The sequence below is a fragment of the Achroia grisella genome, unplaced genomic scaffold (assembly GCF_030625045.1).
Source record: "Achroia grisella isolate CSIRO2021 unplaced genomic scaffold, CSIRO_AGI_Agris_v1 utg327, whole genome shotgun sequence".
In the NCBI taxonomy this organism is placed as follows: Eukaryota; Metazoa; Arthropoda; class Insecta; order Lepidoptera; family Pyralidae; genus Achroia; species Achroia grisella.
Window position 1 is genome coordinate 1,345,168 of NW_026712799.1, and position 10,490 is coordinate 1,355,657.

Consider the following 10,490-nt stretch of genomic DNA (forward strand, 5'->3'; position numbering starts at 1 on the left):
CGTAGAGAATGAGAAGTATCAATATCATAAATTGTACTTGATTTTAAATAGCAACATTTACAATCGTACCAATATTACAAAAAATATTAATTATAAATAATTTCTATTTAATTAAGTATAATATAATTAATGACCACAGTGGTCTACGATTAAGTACACCTTCATACTTTCGATGTTTGAAAAATGTAACTCTCGCACTAACCAAATATTTATTTTATTATACTCGTATTTGTACACACTGCGTAGTTTACAGTGAATTGGCACTGTTGTGTTAATTATCCTAGTTTATTATTAGAATTTGGAAAAATAAAGCATTTTTAATAGGTGAGGAATCTCATAAAGAAGTAAGATGAAGATACATTACCGAAATCATTGTATTCAGAGATAAAGGTACAACAGCCGCCACCCGAGTCTCTATAGGTACTGTCCAGCGTATCATGGCGATAAGTACATTGCTACGGAATGAAGGTGACGTTGATAACCAATTGCTATTATACAAGGCTGTACACACCGACTGACTCTAAAAATAAAATAAACAAAGGTTTTCATATTTAGAACGTCATGTAATATTTAATAAAATTTAAGACACGGTGGTCTAGTGGTTTATCACACCGCTTTACTTCCAATGCACACGGCACGGCACAAACATTTGTATTCATGAGTATGATTGTCTGTGTCGGCCTGGGTGTGTTCTATGGATAATATGTATGTATTTTAAGAAATATGTTTACGAAAAAAGAAATATAAGTATGTATTTGTATCAGTTATCTAGTACCCATAACACAGACTTTAGGTAGCTTAACTTGAGTATAGATGGCGCTGTGTGAATTGTCTTGAAATTATTACTATTAATTAAACTTCATTTTGGCGAAATTAAAAAATGTCGTATGCGTGGATACCACTGTCTCTGTTATATATGTGTATAATACATATATTTATTGTGACGGCCTCGGTGGTTCAGCTTTTTAGCACACCACTTTAACTCCGATGGTCAAGGGTTCAATTTTAGAGCTTCCTTAGAACAGGATGATGGGCACAAGGGAAAGGACAATAGTTGGGCCATTGTCTGGAATGGTGCTCCGCTTGTATATACATATAATTATATATACAAATACATATCTGGTCCATAGGTCTGACACCATATACCTCTGGAATTGTATCACATGACTAGTACCACGGGTGTTACATGATAACTTTAAGGCCACGGTGCTGTTCATATATTGTATAGTGAACGGTAATCCATTAACATCAGGTGAGCCGTCAAATTTGTTGCTATTCTAATTAAATTAAATAAAATACAATGTGAAATAATACCTCGTATTCAACTAAACTTCCATAATAGCAATACAAAAACACTTGAGATTGATACATGATAGTTAAAGTCATTGAAAATAAGAATGGTACTGAGAGTTTATCCGCTGTCTGTAAAAAAACACACAATAGCTGCTTTTAAACGACACATTCTTTCACGTTCGATTTATCGCGGGTAAGCCAGCGCGCGGATTCACAAGTGACTGCATTTTACAATTTTTTGTAGGTTTCTTTTTACAAGGATAATTTTAAGATTTATAAATTATCCATAAACCTATTATGTCTTGTCTTTGCTCCATTATTCCAATCTTATTAGTTTGTTGTAGTTCAGAACTTAACTGAATGTGCTATCGTCGTCGTCGATCTCATATTGTATTATTTTACTGATAAGGGCTATAACAGAATAGCAGAGAGTGCACTGCCCTCACTGAGTTATAGACCATTTTGTCTCATTCGTTAGTTTTAAATTACATTATTGTAAGGGCAACAGTTGTATTAGTTTTTGTTTGAGGCAAATAAAGATTATTATTATTATTATTATTAATTTGCAATAATTAATTATTACAAACGAACAATTCCTGACGCTCGTAGGAATGCGCTCACTAGCGGCGCGCGCGTTCTTTTTCGTTCTCTTTGTCTACATTTATAGTACATGCATATTATTTTCTGCGTGAAAACCTATTTGTGCGTGAAAGAGTGTACGTATAAAGGCAGCTAATAGAAATGATAAAAGCAAAATATAGTAATATCGCTGACGCTTAAATTTAATACCAAAGTGTTTATTTTTCCCACATGTCTTTATGTCCTAAGTTTTTACATAAAATATAGATTCAAATAGTTTATAATTTTATAGTAGCTGTTTTAAGTAAATTATAGCATTATGTGCGTCGATGTGACACAATATATAAAATGCTTGGGACCGTTGGAATCTTCTGTAATTCGGCTACTCGATTGTCACAAGCAAATGAAAGTTTGAGTTCGGAATGATAGTTTTGTATCAATATGGACCCTCCGAAATCTGGGTATGCAAGTTCACTACTTAGGGGCAAATCGGACCAAAGTGACCTAGCAGCCTAAAGTCCCCGTATTAGGCAGTAGTTGGTTAGCAGCCTTCAATGGGTGCGCAGTTATAACCCGGCCAACACAATCAGATACATTTCTCATTCAACATGGATATTCATATTCTGGTTCCTACAGGACAGGTCCAGCATAGTGTAGGAATCATTTATAATTATGTATAGGTACAACAAGTTATCAATTAAACAAATAAATAAATTTTAAACTCATCGAAATGTTTTTTAAATGTTGCGTTTACTATAATGTCTATATTTGACAATGCCACTCACTCCCTCATCCGGTATACCAAAAATATACAATATAATCTATCTTCAAGTCAAATTTTATTCTAATTTGTTCAGCTGTTTAGTCCTGAAAGGGGTAACAAAAAAACATCCTACAAACTGTTAATAAAAGAAGACACAGTTTCTCACGTATATTATTCGGGTAAAAGAACTTGGTTCAATTCGGATAAAATCTTTTAATTTTGAACATAGAGTGGCAATGGGACGGCATGTTTTGTATATTTTCCAAAAATTTGTGATTGTTACTAAATGCTATACTACTATAATACTAAACTTTTTTATACACCCCATAAAATCTCCATCAATTAATTATATAAGAAATTAATAATTTGCTTACCATACTCATTGAATATATGAGAAAACAGCAACTTGCACTCATCGAAACAAATTGAAATGTCACTACGAAATTAAATGTAGAATTCAAATACTTCGTATATCTGAAAAGCGTGGTTTTGAAAAGTTCAGTATAGAAGAATTATATATTTTCTAATCCTTTACTACATAATTATTCCCATCAAATAAAATTACAGTTGCTGGTAACATAAACTGCATCCAGGATAATGTAACTTTCAAATGGTAAAATCATTCTTCAGATACATGTATCTTAAATATGATTTTACCATTGAAGAAGCTACCATTCATGTGTAATCACAAAATTTGCACTCTCTTCTTTACATAATCAAACAAAGTCTCTTCCTTTTTCTCTACGCTTAGATTTTTTTTGCCAATAAACGGATTTTAACTCAATTTTCAGCAATAGATACAGTGATTTAAGAGGAAGGTTCATATGTATAAAACATTAATACATGTACACCCTTGGCATGTCGGGGTGGGTGGACAAGTTATAAAATATAATAAGATAAAGTATAAAATACTTGATTAAAGAAAACCACATCAAAATGTGGTTTGGAATTGTGTGGTTAGAAAGAAGAAAGCGAAGAAACTGAGAAATGAAAACAATTACTTTGGTTTTTACTGTATTAATATTATTTAATAGACTTATTATAACTAACCTCACAATTTCTTCATATTTTTTCACATAATATATAAAATTCTCTTTCAATTGAGGGTTATTTATATCTATATATTTCCCTTGAAGACTAGTTGTATTTTCCCTGTCTATATCAAACTCGTCAAAAAGACGTTCCACATTGTACTTCAGTATTTTCAGTTGCACCATTGATTGTGCGTAATAGAGTCCTATAATCATATCATAGCTTATGTGGCCGAATGTCAAACATAAAATGATATGCGTTTCTAGAAATGCTGAAAGAATATAACTGTAAGAAAAATAAAAATTATATATTTTAAATATGTTATGAACGTAAAATTTTTTATATTAATATTTTTTCCGTACCGTCCAGTTTAGTAAGTATCATTGTACACCAACATAAATTGCGATAAAAGTTAATCATAGCGAATGTTACAGGCATTTACTAGGCACTAATATGGGCTTACAAATTTTCGTTACGGAATAATTATGCGTGTTTATTATTGTCATTTATACATATTGTATACGCATAGTGTACCGTCAAGACTGTTTGAGTTTATTTGGATAGTCGTAGGTACTTATATTAGGTCCTACCGTATGAAATTGACGTTTTGTCGTACTAGCCACTTTGATTTCCGAAGGAAATTCCCCTTTTTGTTTAGGAATTCCAATATCAAATTTATACAGCTATTTACTCATGCATTTGTTTTTCAAAAACTGTAATCCTTATGTTTTTTCCATCTTTGGTTTTTTCTTTGCGTCACTGAGTTTACAGAATGAAAAACTTAAAATATCGTGTTATTTACGAGTACAAGCTCCGCCGTGGCACCAGTGCTGCAGAAACGGCACGTAGGATCAATGATGATGGCGGTGGTGTCGCAAAAGAAAACACAGTGCATTTTTAGTTCCAATGTTTTTGTGAAGCAAATTGGGAAGGTGAAAAAGCTCGAAAGGTGGGTCCCTCATGGATTGAGTGAAAAAATCGACTTTAGGTTACTCCCTTACAATACGCCAAAATCGTATATTGGGACCTAATGTAATAATAAAATAACAGGCATTTATTCATTATACGAAAGATTTTATTCTTAACTTCCCCATCTGAGAGGGTAATTAAAATATAAAGTTCATGTGCCCTCTTATTACAATCGGCCTTCTGACCAGCATAGAAATAGATGAAATCCTTCATCATGAAGGCAAGTGAGTGCTCGGCAGTGTAATAATGAGCTAACTTAGTGATGATTTAATATTAGAAAAGATTTACCTTGACCATGTTGTTGAGTCGCGTAGAAAGTAGAAGGGTACAAGTGAATTTATGTTTTCTTTTCGCTTCATCACATAAGAAAGTACCCAAATTTCAGCACCTACACTCATTCCCGTATATATAAACAACATCAGTTTAAATGTTCCCTTTTTATTTGCTATAAGAAATTCTTCATCCCTTTTACTTTTTGGGCAAAAATACGGTCCTATAAATATTACATCTTCTTACTAATATTATAACCGCGAAAGTTTGTGATTATGGATAGATAGATGGATGGATGGATGTTGTCTTTCACACAAAACTGCTAAACGAATTTAACTTTTCAGTAATACAGATTATATACATCAGAATAACACAAAGGTATATAATTAAAAAGATATTATGTAAATTGGGCGAAATATAAAGATAAATGTCAAATAAGTATCCAGTGCATTCAGACGAAGTTGTACGGGTCAGCTAGTATGGTATACTATATCAAATATGTAATTATAGACCGTCATTTCACCTAAGATCGCATTTAATCTCGCAACTTTTATTTACAATATAAGTTTTATGTTTACAACATACGTAAGTTACTTAAAACCTACAGTAATTGGTTTGTTACAAGTTTAATTCAACTTGTAGTACTTTACTAATTTACTTTATTCATACATTTTAATATTTAGTTAATTAGTAGCCTACATTTACAACTCGTATAGCGCCCATAGTACCGGAAGACAAAATCGGTTCTTCTTTTTTGCACGGACACAAAAATTGTATACTCCTTTTTATTAAAATTATGCAGATAATTAAATTAATTTTATCTTTTGATTAATTGGAGGTGTATGACATTTTTTAAAGTTGTACTTTATTCTAGAAAGAGTGATCCTTTCACGATGGATGGATGGACTATCCAACTTTAAAAGAATGTTCAAAATCGGATACGTACCCTAGAATCACTCAGGAAAATCAAAACTCATAGATTTTACCTCTTTATATGATTGCTGACTAAAATTAACTTACCCTTGACAATTTCGTTCAACTTAGATAACTTATCAAGTTGTGTTGCGGCTATCACAAATTTCAGTAGTAAATTAAATTGTGCAATTTCTAGTGAAATTGTATCAAATATCGCATCTTTATCGTTACACTGAAAATTGAATAAATGGATACAGTAATTAAGATAAAAGAAACTTAGTTAATTAACAAACAAAATTATATATCAGGTAAATTAATAGAGCCTGAAATATGAAAACGTACAAACGGTGCTGATTAAGGATTCTTGGGTTTAGGGTTGAAGGAATCTCGTTTAACGACTATAAAATAGAGAATTTACTCAATTTTGTTATATTGTTATGTTATTTTGTCATATATATTTCATATCTTCGATATATATTTTTTGCCATCTCTGCAGCAATTTTAATAACCGATAAAGTTTGTTCCTCTTCGGTAATAATTCAAAAGTGATTTAACATATTATATTGGAAAACTTTCAATATTTAATAAAAAAAATTTAATTACTAATATGTTATATTTTGTCTATGTGATTCTCACTCTCACTGCCTTTGATGCATAGTTATAATACGTATATTAATGTTAATGGAATTAAAATTAATATACGTAATATTATATTGCGAAGTGAAAAATAATTATTTCACATACTCGCACAAGTATAAATATAAATAAACCTACACCTTTTTTGCCAGTTAACACGGCATTTAAAAATAATACTCATGAGTAGAAAGTGAATCATCATAATTCTTATATATTAAAAATTGCAAGTAATAGAAATACAGTAATGTACGTACCGTCATTACGAACAGAAAATGGTTAATATTAATAAACATAATAAGCGAAAATGTGACTAACTGATGTAAATAGTTTAGACATAACTTAAATCGATTAGTTGGCCTATTTATTTTTAAAAATCCGGTCCAGAATAGCAATTTATATGCGAATCTGAAACAATCAAACGCCTTAACTTCATTAGAGCTCTCGGTATTCATGTTTTGCCCGTGTCCTGGTATTACTGAATGATGATTAAACTAACAATTGGCTCACCTTATATATCTAACAAACGGATACTTAAATGTATTTAATTCATACAATAGATTATACAGAATGTTCTACATATCACTTTGAATAAATCAATGAGATATTTTGTATCTTCATTTAGAACGATGAAATAAGCATATCGCTAAAATCCTGTAATATATATTTTATAATGAAAAACTTAAACTCAAATACCAAATCATTTTAATACAATATTTTTCTACATTAATTTATTATTTTAATTTTGTCAGAGTCTTTATTGCATAGAGATTTTATATTAGATTCCAATTCAGTTAGCTTCAGTCGCAAGTCTTAGCATATACCAAATGGGTATTTGATTTGTCTATAAGAATGAATTTATTAACCCGTTATTTGCATTTTCAAACTCTTTAAATATTGATCTTCCCTCTATTTTCATCTGGACCCTCTCGTACAGGGTTCACAACTACTATTGCCTTCTGTAAGATAATCTAATTTTATACTGAAAATGTTAATGTTACAGACTAAATCAAAACTATCCGATTTGAATTAATCAGTTAACGTATGAAGGAAATTCCAATTTTATTTCTTTGAATACTTAGTGAATTCTTCTCTTCTAATCTCCTACTTAATTATAATATTCAATTTCCTGTCAGCGCCTATCTACATTGATGAAATCTATCATTGGTGTCAATAATTTAAAGAGATATTCTGATGGACATCTCTTTAAATTAAATATTGTAGTTGATTACCAAATCCACATTTATCCCATATAACTTAGGTTTAAAAAAAGTATTGCTATAGAATTTTATATTACGTTATGTTTTTTTTAAAAAATATTTACTTATTACTTGTGAAATACTGTGTTCTTTCGCGGTTCACAATAAATAATGAAAATGTTGTAAAAATCTTCTTTTCAATTATTACACATAACACATTATGTAAACCAATTACGTTTTTACTCTAATGTAATTCCTATTTCATGTGCATTTTAATACACCGTGTATATAATTGATTCCATCGTCATTAATTTTATAAAACAGATAGCAAAGATATAATTAGCTACTAATTAACAATACTAACTGTAATTAACTAGAAACCAGGCTTTTACAGTAAAGGGGTAATTTGATATGAATTATTTAGTATTAAGTAAGGGATTCAGATTTTAATACAATATTTCTTCGTTACAATATTTATTATAATTATATATAATATGAAATAGTCCATTGCACTTCTATAGCGCAAACAAGGAAGTTTATTAGTATATGTCGCAAAGATTAATCGTAGAATATTAGTTAGTTCTTAGTAATGATGTGTTGTGACAACATTACTAAGAACTAAGCTTTACAAAATACTAATAATGGCATAATATTTTTATATTGAAATCCTCAATAACAAATGTATAAATTGTGTTATCAGCTTTGAGTGATTTATTTTTATGATATCGTAAATATATAATAATAGACTTTCATAGTGAGGAAAAAATCCTTTATTTAATTTTGGCTACAGCATATAATACTAAATACAATTAAATTGTGTGTATTATGTTTATGTAACACTAAAGTCATACAAATTATAATACTTAGTGGTGGCTTATAGGACGGACGTTGCCGTGACGGTTGGTCATCCTCTAAATCCTAATAAGACCAACATATTCTATGGTTCTAGTTACAATTCAAATGCTGTCTCAGTGACGTAACTACTCATATAATATTTCAAGTGCTTTCATTAAAGATGTCATGTGTAATATAGTACAAGTATGTGTAAATATGACAAGTAGTAACAGATAGTATAAACAGTATACAGCTATCCAAAAATAAAAAACAAATTCCTAACAGTTGTAATCCCAGATGACAGACAGAGGCTTCGTTGACAATCGAAAATAACTTTCGATGAGATCGCTGATCTAGTAAAATAAAAAATATATATACAATTAATTTGTAAACTAACCATAATTTTAACATGTGACTCTGATAATACCTTGTAAAATAATAGTACTGTTATTAAAACCAGAACGCCTACTGCGCCATCAGTAGGTTACAAAGTAACGTGGTGCATTTTACTAAATACCTACTGTATAATTTAACCAGCGGCCCGTCCGGGCTACGCACGGGTGGTGATTTTTACATTTTTATGTGATCAAGCAGCTTTGTAAGTTTCTTTAACAATGCCATCTGTCCCTAATTCTAACTGTTTTTAAGTCATGAAACGATGTTGGGCCACGTACATGATGAAGTGGTATCCTAAGAAAAAAACATTCTGACTGGGAAGGATGATACTGTATACTTTTCCCAATGCCGCATCTTTTTTTATGCCGGGGTGTCCAACTACGTCTTGCCCACGTTTCTTTCTAGAAAAATTATTGTTAGCATTGAGTAGTGTTTTAACGAATCCGTCACTACTGCATAGGTCAAAAAATGCTATGAGTGTCGTTTTTGGTGAATTTTCTACTATTTTGCATGAGAAGTCTACTCGTTGTCCATTGCCTAACTGTACCGCCTAAGTGTAGGTAATATAGGAAACTCTAACAACCTCAACACTGTTCAGATGTACTGATGTACAGGCCGTTTAAATAATTTTCAACTTCGTCATGAGCATTTCTGACGCTGAAAATTGCTTGATCCGATGAATAGAATATACACCTACGATTTGAAAAGTAATCTGCAGGTATTGAAACAATTTTAAATACAAAATAATTTATTTGGATAAGGAATAATAAATGGTAGGTATGAATAACATGTACAACGCGACAGTGTTATTTTTTCTATTTCTATAACTTATTAAATTCTGTCTATTGAATGGAGTAGCCGATTTGAACAATTCAAAAAGTAATATAAAATAATTTAAACAGTTTTGAAAACAATAGCATTTATTTAGATAAGGATTTAAACAGAAGTTAGAATAACGTGGTGTATGAATAGTTTGGTCAGTATTTCTATCTTATTGCGACATAACGATAATAGTTGGACATATAGTAGTGTGAAGTTTTTTGTAGTTATTGATATGTTCTTCAATATTGTTTAACATACTTCTGTTCTATCACCAATAGTTTCCGCGGCGCACGCGACGAAAGATTTTTATAGCATTGTGAGTTCTCATATTCGTCCGTAATTTTAAATTTTCAATTAAAGACCATAAGGGAGACGATTTATAGCATGCTGTTATGATATCTGCTCGCGTACCTACGTTAACGACAGGGAGAGTCTGTCGGAAATCTCCAGCAAATACAAAAGTAATCCCGCCCATGAGAGCAGAGGTATTTCTAAGATCTTTTAAGGTACTATCCACGGCCTCTATATGTGCTCTATGGCTCATGGTGCATTTATCCGACAAAGGCAACTTGTAGTAATTTACCAAGAGGCCCATTTTTAAGGATAGAACATGTTGTTGCTCAAGATTTACGGATAGCGGAAGTTTAAAAGTAGCATGAGCAATTTTACCATTCTTTAAGAGAGGTGCAGCAAATCCTGATGAAGTAACTGCTACCGCTATCTTCCCTGGTTATCTTAGCAAGTATCCCCTCCCATACCGCAGTGACGCCCCTACATCGCATTTG

At 31.2% G+C, this 10,490-nt stretch overlaps 1 protein-coding gene across 1 annotated transcript; it reads right to left on the bottom strand.

Annotated features, from left to right (window-relative positions):
- Positions 1 to 334: 334 nt before the first annotated feature.
- Positions 335 to 6,717, bottom strand: LOC131843617 (uncharacterized). Its single transcript, XM_059192290.1, has 6 exons — positions 6,712 to 6,717; positions 5,927 to 6,053; positions 4,925 to 5,129; positions 3,691 to 3,952; positions 1,315 to 1,422; positions 335 to 520 (listed from the first exon to the last, which is right to left on the bottom strand). The coding sequence occupies exons 1-6, from the start codon at positions 6,715 to 6,717 to the stop codon at positions 335 to 337; spliced, it is 894 nt and encodes a 297-aa protein (XP_059048273.1).
- Positions 6,718 to 10,490: the final 3,773 nt, after the last annotated feature.

Excerpts from the sequence above, each read along its gene's own strand:
- LOC131843617 (XM_059192290.1), bottom strand. Across the intron at positions 5,130-5,926 it reads GTTGAACGAAATTGTCAAGG|GACCGTATTTTTGCCCAAAA; the intron begins GTAAGTTAATTT and ends TAATATTTATAG. Across the intron at positions 3,953-4,924 it reads GACTCAACAACATGGTCAAG|TTATATTCTTTCAGCATTTC; the intron begins GTAAATCTTTTC and ends TTTTTCTTACAG.